This window comes from Curcuma longa, unplaced genomic scaffold (genome assembly GCF_044706935.1).
Source record: "Curcuma longa cultivar G26 ecotype Majalengka, Jawa Barat unplaced genomic scaffold, ITB_CL_G26_1.1 utg2646_np1212_2152390_RagTag, whole genome shotgun sequence".
Classification (NCBI taxonomy): Eukaryota; Viridiplantae; Streptophyta; class Magnoliopsida; order Zingiberales; family Zingiberaceae; genus Curcuma; species Curcuma longa.
Window position 1 is genome coordinate 1,073,791 of NW_027435599.1, and position 16,073 is coordinate 1,089,863.

A 16,073-nucleotide genomic window follows, 5' to 3' on the forward strand; every position below is an offset into this window, starting at 1 on the left:
TTAAAAAAATTATAGAAAAAATAAAGTGTAACGGAGCAATTTTAAAATGCTTTAGATTTTCAAAATGTCATCTAAAAAGTTCATGAATGTTAAAATATTAATAATAAAATAAAATAAGCAAGAATTAGATATTTGAAAATCTAAGCATTTTGAAATATTAAAAAGTCAATAGTTTGATGATTAATATATAAGCAATTTGCATTTTTGCCTCCAGATGGAGAGACGCGAAGGAGAGGCGGTGTTTGGCGTCTGGCGACGGGGATTTTTAAATCTCGGAAGGATTCTTCGGGCTCAATATTCGCAGAATACAGAAGGGGCAACGCTTGCGTAGGGAAAGCAGCGAGGTCCATGTTCAAAGTCTCGCTCGATTCGGTGTCGGGGACATTGCGGCGTGGTGCGATGGGGATGTGCGCCTGAATTCCTCGAACCCCGCGAAACACCTCCCGCACGCTTCCGGTCGCGGTGGCGGAGGGGTGGAGGTGCGCCGGTTCGGTAGAAGGTAAAGTCAAAAGTTTCTGATTTTGCAGGATCCATCGTGGGAGTGGGCGGAAGTTGTTCTTTTGAGGGGATTTGTGTTCTCCGTGATCCTTTTGTGCGCTGGTTCTGTGCAAGCTGATGGTTCTTGATCCTTCTCTTTCTTGTGGCTCCGCTAGAATTTACGTTTTGAGGATTGGAATCTTGGTTATGGTCTGCTTTATAGACCTAAAAATTTTAATTTTGCTGAAAGGGTCTCGAGCTAGTTCATGCTTACTTTGTCAAAAAGAGGCATTGTGAACAATGATAGGTAGTAGGTAATTCTTGAAGAATATCTTCTCCCAAAGTCAGATTGCAGGTTTATATTCTGCCAAAATCTCTAGTATTCTTCTTCATTTCTTCTTTCCTCTCTCGTTTTGCTTGTTTGTTTTTTTTTCTTGGGAAGAATTTGTTAAGTATTTGTGTGCTTCATACAGTCAGCGAGTTGAAGCAGCTCGATCCAAGTTGCTGCTGCCGAAGCCTTGCTGATATCTTATTGAAGGTTTTCTAAATTGCCACCTTTTAGTATGTTGATGTGATGAAGCTTCTCTTTCGAACACCAAGAACATTTTTCCACGGGATTTGGCTTTTGTCTTTACTCTCATTTGGTTCTGCTACTGAGCTTGCGTTTGCCCTCTGCGATTGCGATGGTGACAGATTGTGGAGCATTGAGGAATCCGAAATTGGCAGAAAGCGAGCGACTTGTTGATTGCAGCTGCATATTTCTCCATTCCACTTGAGCTATTGTACTTTGTTACATGCTCGAAGCTGTTCCCCTTCAAATGGATCCTTTTTCAGTTCAGCACGTTCATAGTTCTTTGCGGATTGACCCACTTGCTCAATGTATTCACATACAAGCCCCACTCCTTCCTCGTAGTATTGGCTCTCACCATTTCAAAATTCCTCACAGCTCTTGTCTCCTTCTTGACAGCAATAACCCTCTTGACTTTGATCCCTCAGCTTCTAAGAATCAAATTGAGGGAGAATTTTCTGAGGCTAAAAGCTCATGAACTGGACCAGAAAGTAGGGCTGATGAAGAGGCAAGAAGAAGTGAGCTGGCACGTGCGAATGCTTACTCAAGAAATCCGTAAGTCACTTGATAGGCATACCATTTTGTACACTACCCTGGTTGAACTCTCAAAGACACTGCAGCTGCAAAATTGTGCTGTGTGGATGCCGAATGAGAGTCAGTTAGAGATGGATCTTACTCATGAGCTGAATAGGAGCACTTATGACTTCTGTATACGTTCAATTCCTATGCAATATCCTGATATAGTTGATGTCAAGAAGTATGATGGAGTCAAGATACTAAAGCCAGATTCAACACTTGGTTCTGCAAGCAGTGGTGCAGTCAGTGAATCAGGAGCTGTTGCAGCAATTAGGATGCCCATGTTAAAAGTTTCTAATTTCAAAGGTGGGACACCTGAGATTATTCAAGCATGCTATGCTATATTGGTTTTGGTGCCTCCTAAGAATGATTCTAGGATTTGGAGTCACCATGAGCTAGAGCTCATTGAAGCTGTTTCTGATCAGGTTGCTGTTGCCCTGTCCCATGCTGCAGTTTTGGAGGAATCACATGTGATCAGAGATAAATTGGCAGAACAAAACAAGGCTTTGTTACAGGCAAAGCAGAATGTGATGATGGCAAGTGAGGCATGGAACTTATTCCAAAAGGTCATGAGCCAAGGAATCAGGAGGCCCATCCATTCAATCTTGGGTCTGTTGTCACTCATGCAACAAACAAATTTGTCTCTTGAACAGAGGCTGATATTGAATGCTATGGCAAAAATGGGTAATGTGATTTCCACTTTGATCAATGATGTCATGGAGATTAACCGGGAACAGTTTACATTGGAAATGAAGCCATTCCAGCTACAATCACTGATCAAGGAAACTGCTTGTATTATTAGGTGTCTTTGTGATAGGAGGGGATTTAGTTTTAGATTTCTGGCTGAGAATATGGTGCATGATCAAGTTATTGGCGATGAGAGGCGGATTCTTCATGTTTTATTGCATATAATTGATGGTTTGTTAAATCGATTCAGTGATGGATGTTTGACTTTACGTGTATGGAGTGATTCAGGACTAGCAGATTGGGAGGATGGAAGATGGATTTGGAAATCAAGAGTTCCAAATGTCTACACCTTTTTGAAGTTTGAGATTGCCATCACTCGATCACTAGATTTGTATTCAAAATCATTAGTTCAGCTTGTCAGAAAGCCTAGTGAGGAGGGGTTTGACATGGGTTTCAACTTCAGCATTTGTAAAAAAATTGTGCAGGTAAATCCACTTAAATCCAACTATATTATGTACAGTACATGGATAAATTTTTCTAAATGTCAGATTTATATATTTTCTGATATATAAGCTTTTTTCCAAATCTCTTTGCATCTAGCAAGTTACTCCTTTATGAACTTTCTTTATCTTGCTGATTTTTCACTTAACTCTATTTCTGTGAGTTTGATTTTGATCTGTGGTTCACCATTGTTTCAGTATCCATATTTGTGCTTCTGATGCCTCTTCATAGCTTGATTTCATATTCTTGGCTAATCCAATGTTGAGAATTTGAGATGGGAAAATTTCAATTTCTACATGGATGTTGGTAGATGATTTAACTCAATCTTACATTTTTGGAGATAAGAGTACTTGTGTTTTTCACTGGTGATGAGTGAGAACCCTTAGAAATTGGATGCAAAAGCTAGCTGTTATTTGATCTATAAGGAAATGTTCATGCAAAAGAGGATTTTAATTTCCAATCCTTTGTGGTACCAATCCTTTCATGCTACAAACTAGATATGTATGTGCTATGCTTCAAGAAAAAGTATTTACTAGGCGAAGATAGGTCCCAACTCAGTATATCATTCAAAGCTTAAAATTTAGATTCATGCATGTTAGTTCATTAATTGCGGTGATGTTAAATTCAAAGGCATACATTTTTTGATAGCATTACTTCCTTTCTCTGCCATTTCAATGGTCCTTGTGCACACCATACTTCCAGAGCAGTCTTCGCTTGAAACCATGTTTTCGCTCAAGTCTGGATCAACTGGCCTATGCTTCAAGAGGAATGTATTCAGTATTGACTTCATATGACTTGAAATATCAATTTGTTTAAACTTACATTCTGAATATGCTTCTAATGAAGTTAAGCAACTTCCAAATAATATGGCATCCTCTCGCCTCTCATTGTAAAATTGGTTCGTGGCACATTGTTTTGTGCTGATGTTTATAGACACTATTCTTATGGTTGTCTTCTCCAGCTGATGCAGGGAGAAATCTTCATAGTTCCAAGTTCAGATGGGCTGTCGGAGTGTGTAACCCTGTTTCTCCGCATCCAGAATCAACTTCCCATGCTAATTTCTGAATCAGGAGTGACTTCTGAGAGCCCTCATTCTTCTTCCTCTCTTTTAGACGGCCTCAAAGTTTTAATTGTTGATGACAGTGCCATCAATAGAGTAGTAACACAAAAGCTTCTGAAGAAGCTTGGCTGCTGTGTCTTTTCTGTATCATCTGGTACTGAATGCCTAAGCTATCTGGATACCTTTGGCCAACATTTCCAGCTTCTTGTTTTGGACCTAAACATGCCCAATATGAATGGCTATGAAGTTGCCATGAAATTACGGAGTTCAAAAAATGGGCGTTGGCCTTTGATTATTGCTTTCACGGCAAGTACTGATGATCATGTTTGGGAGAAATGTGTGCATTCAGGGATGAATGGGCTGATCCGGAAACCTGTTCTTCTACCAGAACTAGAGAAGGAGATCCTAAGAGTGCTTGAAACAAACAGTCAGTTTCATTCACAATGAAATTTTATGGAAGGCAACATGTTGGCATTCTAAGTATTTTGATCAATTTATTCTGTGTGATATATGTTTTATCAAAGGATACTTCTTAGGGGAAGAAGGGAGATCCTAATGCTCTGTTTGGGAGGAGCTGAGGGAAGGGGAAGGAAAGGTAGATAAAGGGAAGGGAACTTTGAATCTTGTTTGAAAATGAATGAGAGAAGGAGGAGGAAAGAGGAGCAAAGGTTTTCTTACACTCCAATTTGGAGTGTAAGGAAAGGGAAGACAATTCTAAATATTATTTGTTCCAATTTTATTTTTGTTTTAAAATATTAATTTTCAAATGACTTATTTAATTTATTTAATCTAAATTTTTTAAATTTTATTATATCAAAGTATACAGATTTTATATTTCGCATGTTTATTGTATGTTTATTCATTATTTTTTTAAAAATTTTTATTTATTTAAGTCGTAAATATTAATTTTAATTGGTCTCACAAGGTAGTTTTGACAAAAATGAATCTTACATCTATAGATTTAATGAGTTATACATATTTTTTTTCACATTTAGATTTATTTTAAGAAGGGTATTTTTTCATATTTATATTTATTTTTAAAAATAAGAGTATTTTTGTAATTTTATTAATTTTTATTTCTTTTCCTTTCCTCTCTAACAAGATAATACATATTACATTAATAAATCTTTCATTCCTCCCAAACAAATTAAATATAAATATTTTCTTTTCCCTCCTTTTTCTTTCTTTCCTTTTCTATTAATGAACCTTCTTTTACCCCAATCAAACAAAGCGTAAGTGCTCTCATTGAAGGAGGGTGGCGACATGTCACCAACTAACTAATTACAACACTCAATGAGGATTAGGGCAACCAATGTGAAGGGAATGTGCACGCACATTGTTGATAATAAAAGTGAGCAACACTAAGTAGTGCATTAGGGGAACACTTAAGAGGGGGAAGAGAAGAGGTGATCATTTTTTTCATTAGAAACATCAATGAAGAAGCACTGTTACATGTTGATGTCGAGGAGAACAAAAAAGGGCAAACTCCTAATTAAGCCTTAATATAACACTATGAATTAATGCCAACATTTAATTAATTAATTATTATTATTTATGCGTATTTTTCTAAATTATAACGCTTGCCTAGTCAATTAGAGTAGCTAATTAAGTGGATGCCTATTTTATTGTCAACGCTTAATAATTAGCCTTCTTTTCATTTGTGGCAGCGGCAAAACTTTTTGTGTGGCGACGTAGATTGCAGTTTAGTAACAGGTAGCTCATTTCAAAAGCATATTGAATTAATTTTTTGTTTTTCACTTTGGAAATTAATTAAGCTACCATAAATATATATATATATATATATATATATATATATATATATATATAGAGAGAATTGATCACCTGGGCGCCTGGGCGACGCTTGGGCGCCGCTGATCTGGCAGCCACGTGGCTGGGAACGCCGCGCGGGTGGAAGGAAAATGCCGCTTCTCTTCGATTCCAAACCCACTGCGTCGCGATTCAAAACCCTAACCCACTGCCGCGTGACCCTGCTCTCTTCTCCTCTCGCCACCGCCTCGCCTCGTGACCCTGCTCTCTTCTCCCCTGACCGCCCCTGCTCTCTTCTCCCCTCGGCATCGCCGCCGATCTGCTCGCCCCTGCTCGCCTCGCGCCCGCTTGCACTGCTCGCGGACCGCCGCCGATCGGCTCCCCCTGCTCGCCTCGCGCCCGCTTGCACTGCTCGCGCACCGGCCTCGCCCCTGCTCGCCTCGCGCCCGCTTGCATCTCTGTCCCTCTCTCGCGTGCGCCTCCATCGTCTCCATCTCCATCTCCGTCTCCTTCTCCGTCTCCGTCGGTCCTCGTCATGTCGGGGGAGGAGGAAGAGAACGCTGCTGAATTAAAGATAGGGGATGGTCAGTAATTTTCGTTCTTTTGGAATTACTATTGAATGTCTTACCTGTCCTCTTTTGTTTTATAATTGTTTGGCCATTTTTTTTTACAAAGTCTCTGTTCGCCCCTGTATGCCTACGCCGGTATTGGATCTCACATGTTATCAATTCAGGTCGATTATGGAGACGTTTGCCTTAATTGGAGAATTTTGTGATACTAAGGGCCAGTTTTCTACAAAATTTCTTAAGAGATGGGACTTTTCTTTCTTGGTTCGTTGTGCTTACCTTGCGCATGATTCAATTTTATGAAACTAGATATAATTATCAAGTGGTTATAAAAGAAAATTAGTTTATGTTCGTATTTACTCTTGTTGCTAGATATATGCCTTCACATTGTTTGTCCTTAGTTAATCTTAGTGCTATTCATCCCTCCTTGTTGATTCTTAGAATTTATTTATGACAAAAATGATTAATAGAAATAAAATATGAAGAGGATGAAATTTATAGTAATCCCGTAAAAGAGTATGAACTACCCTAAGAAATTGTGAGAAACTATATATATATATATATATATCACTGAATAAATCAAATAACTGATAAACTGCTTATACTTAGCTTCGGCTCTGCATTGAAGGGAGTTGTGTAACCTTATATTAAATTATCAGAATGATGAATGCAACATTTATAGTAAATAGTTTCGACTTTGTCCTCTTTGAAAGAGTTGAACTGCGTGACTATTTGTGGTATAGAGCTTTGGTTTTGCCCTTTGAAAGAGTTGCATAACTATGTGCAATGTAGAGCTTTAGCACCCAATCTAAACGAGTTGTGTAACGTCTTGTATTGAATTAATAAGGCTTGCGGAGAGTCTGCAAGTGAAAAAATTGAAGTACAAACATTTAGCCAGGCTTGATTTAGACTTATATTTAATCATATTGAGTTCAAGTTGTGCCTATAGTTGCAACTACTTGGCCTTGGTAGTTTGTAGCTTAAACTCTGGATTAGCTCAATAGTGCTATAATTTATTATGCTTGACATGGTTGAGCTCTGTAGTCCGTGCCCTAACTCAACTGCTTTGACAACTAGTTACAGGTTTTAAAGCTTTGCCTTCCTTCTAGATCGCTGCAATATTCAATTTCCATCAAAGGATGTCTTGGTTATTGGCTGCTGTTGCTGCAGTGATCTCGTTTTGGGTCATTTCTCTGGCAAGAATTTTGTCTTCCTCTTCTTGTGTGCCACCAGATCCTGGATTCCTCCATTCTGGTGAGTTCTCCCTAGATTAATCTGCCTTTTCTTACCTGATTCTAATGCAAAATCTTACAATTTGTCTCTTTGACACACTTTTCCTTTCTGGTAGGTTATGGAAAGAGAAGGAATGTCCTCCTGGTTATTGCTCATCCTGATGACGAATCCATGTAAGCCTTGTTCTGGATTTGCGATTAACTTTGTGGATCTTACTCCATTTATCTCTCTAACTCTTACACCTTCCAATCCAATAAATTCAACTCGTTCTGTTGCAACCTATTTTCTTTTGTTTATGTTATATTAGAGTTATAGCTAATTGCTCTTGCATAATAACCTTGTTATCATATCCTTTCTAATACTGCAACACACACACACACACACACTATTTCTTTTTTCCCCCACAATTCAAATTTCTAGATTAAACTATTATATCAATTAATACAATACCTTCTGCAAATGTAAAACCACACGCGCGCGCGCGTGCACACTATTTCTTGTTCCCCTCCCCCCACAATTCAAATTTCTAGATTAAACTATCATATCAATTAATACAATACCTTCTACAAATGTAAAACCAAAGAGACTTAACTTGAATATGGTTGGTGGATTGAGCCAGTACTAACATAAAAATATAGGGATTTACTACAGTTCAGATTCCAAAGAACCATATATATATATATATATATTTCTCAACAATTAGATAATTAATGGCCATTTTGTTATGTTTTTAAGCTTCCCTCTAGATGCAGTTCTATGACATAGTTTTCCTTCTTTCTTGCATACGATCATGCTATCTTTTCATTTTAGTGTATGTAAATATATAACTACGCAGAATCAAGTTATCATATCATGAGGCTATGTTTGTCCATGCACTGACTTCATACAAATACAATGTGATTTAGCAATTTTGATGGAAACATCTTGTTTTTCATATTATAATTACATAGCATTTACAATTCCATTTTCTGATTCACACAGGTTTTTCACCCCAACTATTCTTTTCTTGAAATATGGAGGACACAATATCCACATTTTATGCATGTCAACCGGTATGAATATTTTGAATTCATTTGGCAGGTCAATTTGCATATTTGTTATATCGGGCAATCATATTTGTCCTTTCTATTTTGCAAAGAAGCAAGGTGAGGTCGGAATTGGGATATTCAAAGTATTACCTGTTTAAAGTGTCTAGTTTCACTTTACTCAAAATAAGTGGTTTGTTAGTGATGACTGTGGAACTTTTGCTTTTTGTCTTATTTGACATCTAAATTTTCAAAAATTTATTTATGCAATAAATCCTATCAAAACTACTAAGAAAAACAATTGTAAGATTTTTCATAGATTATTGTTGATATCATCAGAAAAATGTAGAGTTATGTGATTGTAAGATTTTTGGGCATAGATCCCATCATGATTATATCAAAGAAGTCATAACAAAATTGAGGAACATAATAACTCTAAACCAAACAGAGTTCTATCAAAATACCCCAAAATTCCAGAATATGTTCCTTAAACAAACTGCACAACCATATAAATCTAAAGTGAATAAATTGTTTATTCATGTATGAATGAAACAGAGACCATCTACTGTTCCAATGATAGTAAAGTAACGATGAACTTGAGATGGCAGATTCCTTAACATCCTCCCAACAAAGGTAGCCAACAGGGGTTATTTGTGATTGAGACTCCAATAACAAATTTAATCTAAGAGAAACATGATATAGTGCTTGCTAGTTATTTCCTAAGTGTTATGGAAGCTTGGTTCAAAAGGGATAAGTTTTTTTGGGGGCTGTTAGAGCAGTTAGCAAGCATAACTCCTGTATGAAAAGTTCTGATTAATGTTCTCCGAGTAGAAAGTTCTGAATGATATTTTCCATAACCAGAGAAGATATGGCTGCAGTAAATAACCATGGCATAAGTGAATCAAACTGTAAAATCATTTTCTTAATCTGCAAGGACTTGGGCAAGTTCATTCAGAACAATGAATAATGTAATGGGATAGAGAGGGAGATGTTGGTTTACTTGTTCCTTCTGTTGTATTTTAAGCCAACTTCTACATGCTCAAGAAATCTGGATCTCTTTGGTTACATAGGGAACTTTAATTTGTTTGATCCTGTCAGTGTATGTTCCAGTACTGTTATGACTTTTAGGTATCTCATATGGAGGGGAATCCGATGTACTGGAACTACCTGCAATTCAATTTAAATCCTGTTGAAGTTAACAGACTGTCATATTGCTTGACATGCATGATGCCACTAGATTTTCTCCTAATTTCTTAATTTAATTTTTATTGACACTATGAAAAACAAAATTTTGGAGTTGCAGATTGATAATTACCCTAGAGAAGAAAACAATCACAGAAGTCCTTATTGTTCTAGAAGAGGCTAGCACAACTTTTTTATTTGATTGGTTGAACCAAACTGATTAGAATCTACTGCAGTCTCAATTTTCTGAGTCTCAGCGTAAGTAAACTGATAGATTGCTTGATCGTGCATAGTGAAGCTAACCAAACATGTTATATGGGATTTGGTCCCATATGCAGTTGCATATATGACTGCCTCCACATATGCAGTTGCATATATGACTGCCTGACAACTTTTTAAAGCATCAATTAGATTCACATTATGATGTTGTGTAACTGATATAAAATCAAAAAGTAATTGCCAATATGGAGCAAGCTTCCTCCAGCACTATGCTGATGTACAATTGTCATTCTATTGACACAGTTGGGTAGTGTCAAGTTTTGAAAATCTTATTCTTTCACCATTATTTGAAGTATAAATTTTAGTTGTTGCATATTTTAACTTCTCATTGGTGAATCAAAAGGTAACGCTGACGGAGTTGGAAATACTCGAAAAGATGAAATCTACCAGGCATGTTCTATATTAAAGGTGATTTTTTTTTTTGTAAATGCTGTTAGAAGATGCTCAATTGTTTATTTATGTTTCTTATAATGTTAGTTCTTATTTTTCCATTTACTGGTAGGTTCCCCTCCAACAAGTGAAAGTCTTAGATCATCCAGGTTTCCAGGTATATGTTGCATTTGGAGAAACTTATTAGCTATCACTTACCATGCGATGTATTTGATTTTGTTTGATCTTAACAGGATGGATTTAATGAAACTTGGGACCATGGCTTATTAGCTAAACTAATTCAAAATGAAGTGAGAGTCTGGAATATTGACTTAGTAAGCCTATTTAACCGATTAATTGTTTTCTATTAGCAATAACAAATGGCCTTCAGATAGTAGTCTGAGTTTCCTGCATGTGTGTTAAGTGTGCTATCTTGCTATTTTTATTTTTTAGGAACTGTTTGATCTGGTTATGTTCATTAAGAGAACTGGATAATATTTTTGTTTTTCAGACCTTGAAGTAATTGAACCATGGACAGGCTTCCTTCCCCACTTCGAATCTCTCTCTTGAAATATCCTTGGTGCCTATTCCTATTTTGATGGCACAGCTAACACCTATAACCTTTACAAGATACTTTTCTTTGCCTTATTTCCATCACTAGCTTTGCATTGCATTTGATCCTATGTTCAAAGCATTATCCTTGTTCTCTGAGATCATTCACTCAGGTGGCTATCCTAATAGCTTTGCTGTTGGAGCCCTCTTGGCTTTTGGCAGGATCAGCCACAATTTAGTCGGAAAGGTGTTTCATGACATGGTGTCCATTGGAGCTTGTAAGATGACACAGTATTAGCAGTGTAGTGGATAGATGTAAAAAAAGGATTTATGGAGTATGCTCATAATGTATTTCGTAAAATGTGTGCATGGGTATTTAGAATGGGATTGGAATCTGCATCCTCAAGCGAAGAAATCGAGTTGAAGCAATAGAAATAGAAATCAGAGGATCATATTCTTAGTCAGGCTCAGGAATCCTCTTTTCTTGTGTTGACATTGGCACATTTTCCTTGGGGTATATGCCCTTCATGCACATATCAATTAAAAAAATGTGGTTTGTACTGCTACTGCACATAATCCTGTGATACATGCATGAATGATGGGTATCTTAAAATGGCCTGAAGGATTTTTAATGAGATAATTTTGAAGGTTATTTTCACATTGACCATTATGATTTCTCATTTGGCTACATATAAAAATGGGAATAGGATGATGAAGTTGTTAATGAAGTCCCATTCGTAGGTGTTCTATCATTTGCATATATGATTTATCCAATTAGAACCCCTCTGGCATTTTTGTGTTCGTTCCTATTGCTGAATCTGTTATTTTTGTTGCTCATGTTAGTTGAGAGAAATAATGCCGTATTTCATTGCTCCAGTTCAGTGTTGTGTAAGATTTTCATAAAGTGAAGCAATCCTCAAACACTTCAGCAAAAGGAATAATGCAATTAGATTGAAGAACACTGTGGTATGCAGAATTAGCATGGGATTATATCACCTTAATTTTACAATAATCTAGTAACTTGAGAAAGTTATCTACTTTTCTTAGGTTTTATTGACTTGAATAACAAACATGCTGGTTGGGTTCCTTTACAGTCACAGCTGAACATTTTATACTAACATTCTCTATAACCATAGAATGTATAAACATTCTCAAGGAATGTTCCATTGCAGATAGTTTCCTTATTGGGTTATTCCCAATATATAGCTTGTAGATTAAAAAATGACTCAAGCTGATATGTATCTATTAGTGACAACTGCATATACATAGCACTCTTAGACATCTTAAAAATTATTTTACATCCAAAGAAGGAACCTATTTCGCTTTTTTTATTCTCAAGTTTTAATCATATGAACAGTAAAAAGATTCTCCTGTGTGCATACTGAGAACATTGGCATTGTAAAATCTAATAACTCGAGGGAGCTATATCTATGTCTGTTATGTTTTATTAACTCTGGCAAGCTGGGTGGATTACATTTTATACTGAATTATTCTCCTTTTTTTCTTTCAGCTAATCTCATTTGATAAGTTTGGAGTGTCAGGTCATCCAAACCACCGTGCTGTTCATCATGGAATATGGTTAGGGTTTTCCCTTAATTTGAGGATGCTTTTGGACAGAATCTTTCCTTTGTTTTCATTTTTGAAGAATATTTATGTGCTAGTGAAACTATTTCTTCGCAGCCAACAATCTTCACGGATGTTATTTCTTTATTTGTTTTCTTTTGAGATTTGAAGTATTTTATAGGATAATTTGGGGTTTATGAATATATCTTAATATAAATGCAGTAAGTACCCTCTCAATATCATGTGCTAGTATTTGACAAGATATCCAGAGTCAAATGTCATGCCACCTTGAATACTTAGATTGGATTCTATTTTTTGCAATTCTGAAGCAATCCTCAGATAAAGTTGTTACCGGTATAGTGTTTCCCAATACCTCTTTTGATAATCATCAATATGTTAGCAAGAGGTTTTGTTAGTCATTAAATTATTGTTATGTTCGTGACATCATTTTAAAATAGATGTGATTCAGAAACATTGCCAAGATATACACTTCTTAATGCTGATTATTTATTTTATTTTATGTAATGGGTCTAGAATGAGACAACTGATGAGGGGTATTGACGATCTCCAATAATTCCATATTTCTTGTCATTTAATTTCTTTTATTTTGAGTGCGAAGTCTGTATAGTATTAGTTAAATTAAGTTAAGAATTGTAAATGGAAATATTTTCTTCTTAATCTCTCTTCTCTCCATTTATCTTCCCCTCTTTCCTTTGATCAAACCAAGTGTTTTGATGTATGACAAAGGGTTTAAAGTTAGATATTGTATGATCGGAATTATGAAGGCGGGTGTACCAGTTGATTATGGGGCTCACCACCTTCATCTATTTGGCTCACACAATCCAGTCATCCATCACTCTATCCCTCGTATCACTCCTCATATCAACTGTCAAACATCCTTCACTGCATTCTCCTAATTGCGTTCGCAGCACTTTATTACATGAAGAAAGTCAGATCAACATGAGTTTTCTTACCATGCCATCTCATCCTAGTTTTTCCCTTAGGGTGGTCATGCTTGTATTAGATAAGATGTTATGTTGCTTAATATTCAATAGAGGAATAAGATCCATATAGTGAAATATCAAATAGGTGGCATCAACATGACTTGATGATATCAATAAGATAAACTACAGCAGTTGTAAACTGTGTGTTGCAATTAAACTTATGAAGGATAATTCTCATGCTAATCATTAATATCTTAAGATTTCTTAACATATCCTTAGAAGTGGAGTAATTTAATTGACTACTGAATAATCAAAAGGAACCTCATAGGATTTGCTTACAAGATAGTTTTTACTAATTACTTTCTTTACAAGATAGTTTTTACTAATTATTTTCTTTACTGATTGGTGAACAGCATGCTTTTATCTGATAGTAATCAGAAGTATATCGAAGCCTGGGAACTTGTAAGGATCTTTCTCCAGAAATTTGTGTTGATTTTTCATTTTTTTGTTTCCAACTAGTACGTGTGCATTTTCTAAAGAATTGTTATACTCCACAATTTAGCATGTGATATCAATTATGTCGCAGAAGATATCTGGTCACTTGCTGACTAATTTATTTCATAAATGAATTTTATTTGTTGGAATCATTTTGTTTGGGTTGCGATATTACTTTTGAGTCTATACAGAGAAGGCCTTGGTCACCTTAAACTTTACTCTGCAAACTATTAGGTAATAGCTATATGAGAACAACAAAATTTGCTAGCCTCAGTTATGTCGAAAACATTTCAAAGTAGTGTTAGCTGCCTAAATTAATAGTTCTATTCAAGGTTTACAGAATTAATAGACAGCCCATGACTATAGGATTACAACTTTTGCATTGTTTTTTTTTATCCATGCTGTTAACCTTTAATCAACCTTCAATCTTGATGTGGCATATACTAAAATGTCGAATTTGTTTCTATCCATGCTGTTAACCTTCTATCAACCTTCTTTCTTAGCCATATATAAAAAGTTGAATTTGTTTTTTTTATTGTAAATCTTGATTTCAGGTCAGCCTAAGCATTTTCCGCAAATACTCTGGCCCTGTTGATGTGTGGCTATCTATTATCTTCTCTTCATTTTATTCACGAAAACAGGTCTATTGCTTGCTCAACAATAATCCATCTCTAAGTTTTCTCGCAATGGCTGCACACCGAAGCCAATGGATTTGGTATGTAACTTTCTATCCATGACTAAAAATATGATGGCGATAACAACAATATGTTTCAAATTTCTGAATATAATTGTATTTTTGCATCCTTTGGAATATATACAATATTTTGATGTCATTGGTTCAAGAATATTGAAACGAATGTAAAAGTTTCTTGGGAGATAGAAAATTCACAATGCAAACAAAAACATGAAAAGATCATAGTGAGAGAAGGAAAATCAAACATGACAATCTTCTCCATGGAGAAAAACCGCAATCTTTTTCCTAAAGTTACAAATTTAGATCATTATACACCAACAATCCTTGTATTTTATGGCCTATGTAGAGATATTTCCTCAGTTTTTATAGGATGGATTCTCAATATTGAAGTTCTTTCACTTGCGCATCATTTGTTTTCAATCTTAGGGCATCAAATTTATCTTCCATTGTTCAGTGTCGTCTTTCTTGCATTATTAGTTTAGTTTTCGCTCATTTGGTTTTGATCAATATGGCTTTACAGGTTTCGGAAGTTGTTCGTTGGCTTCTCCACTTATACTTACATGAACACACTTCGTAAAATCAATGTAGAGTAAGAACATCGACAGAGTGAAGGCATTTCCATCTTTGAAGCGTGCTGAGCAGCTCAAATAGAAGACGGAAAGTGTATGTATAAAGCTCCTAACCTTTCCATTTGTTGTGCTTTGATTTATCGTCACTTTGCACCTAGCTCTCTTTATTTTTATGGAGTAAGAGAAGGTCGTCATTATCGTCATTACCAAATCATATTTATATTATTATTTGATGATCTTATCTTTTTCAAGAACTCTATACAAAGTGCAAAAAAGGGATTAAGATGTCTTCACTAATATTTAAGAGGACCTTTTGCCTTAGCTCTTCACTATCTTTGCTTTACCCATTGATAATACTCAAGTTCTCATAGACCCCAAATAAGAGTTAAAAAAATTAATATTCTTTTGTCCCCCACAGGTGTGCCACAATGTGTGTATATATCGTGGTAAAATATTTAAGAAACTAAATAAAAGAATCAAACTTCAAATCCAAATAAAGATAAATATTTTAGAGGTCAACTGTGTATAAGTTGTGCTCTTTTGAATAATAAGATAAATATTGTTAGAGTAGCTTCTTGATCAACATAGTGTATTGACTCAAGTTGTGCTCTTTCGGCCATGTAAATCTCAATAGAGCATCCTTTGATTGCGATCCTCATTTGAAGAAAAATTTTTATAAATACATCGTAGTTGGGATCGATCTCTGATAAAATGTGCATGATCCCGGGGACAGCTTCTTGATCTTTCAGTTCATTGATTTGATATGATCGTTATTAGTTGCTTTAGGTTACTATGTAATTGATTTCTGCAAAAATGATGCCATCGCCCCATACGGTCAGTCTCACGTTGCTTTAGGTTACTATATAACGTTTGTTTGATCACCTATGCCCCGGAGGCGACAAGGCCGTCATTTTGATGTAACGTGGACGATATTTCTTGATCGATGAGTAAATTCTTAGTTATAAT

At 35.9% G+C, this 16,073-nt stretch overlaps 1 protein-coding gene and 1 pseudogene across 2 annotated transcripts; both read left to right on the plus strand.

Annotated features, from left to right (window-relative positions):
- The first annotated feature begins 1,021 nt into the window (after positions 1 to 1,021).
- Positions 1,022 to 4,434, plus strand: LOC141820041 (ethylene receptor 2-like; annotated as a pseudogene).
- A 1,495-nt stretch (positions 4,435 to 5,929) lies between these two features.
- LOC141819940 (uncharacterized) lies at positions 5,930 to 15,290 on the plus strand. Of its 2 annotated transcripts, none has more exons than XM_074707204.1 (11): positions 5,930 to 6,220; positions 7,280 to 7,456; positions 7,551 to 7,608; positions 8,417 to 8,487; positions 10,265 to 10,329; positions 10,424 to 10,468; positions 10,545 to 10,625; positions 12,353 to 12,420; positions 13,763 to 13,811; positions 14,399 to 14,559; positions 15,059 to 15,290. In XM_074707204.1, exons 2-11 carry the CDS (start codon positions 7,342 to 7,344, stop codon positions 15,129 to 15,131), a joined length of 786 nt encoding a protein of 261 aa, XP_074563305.1. In that variant the 5' UTR covers positions 5,930 to 6,220; positions 7,280 to 7,341; the 3' UTR covers positions 15,132 to 15,290. The 2 variants fall into 2 exon arrangements, with proteins under 2 accessions (XP_074563305.1, XP_074563306.1); XM_074707205.1 differs by having other exon boundaries at positions 7,286 to 7,456.
- Positions 15,291 to 16,073: the final 783 nt, after the last annotated feature.

Excerpts from the sequence above, each read along its gene's own strand:
- LOC141819940 (XM_074707204.1), top strand. The coding sequence starts at position 7,342 with ATGTCTTGGTTATTGGCTGCTGTTGCTGCAGTGATCTCGTTTTGGGTC. Across the intron at positions 10,626-12,352 it reads GAGTCTGGAATATTGACTTA|CTAATCTCATTTGATAAGTT; the intron begins GTAAGCCTATTT and ends TTTTTCTTTCAG. Across the intron at positions 12,421-13,762 it reads GCTGTTCATCATGGAATATG|CATGCTTTTATCTGATAGTA; the intron begins GTTAGGGTTTTC and ends ATTGGTGAACAG.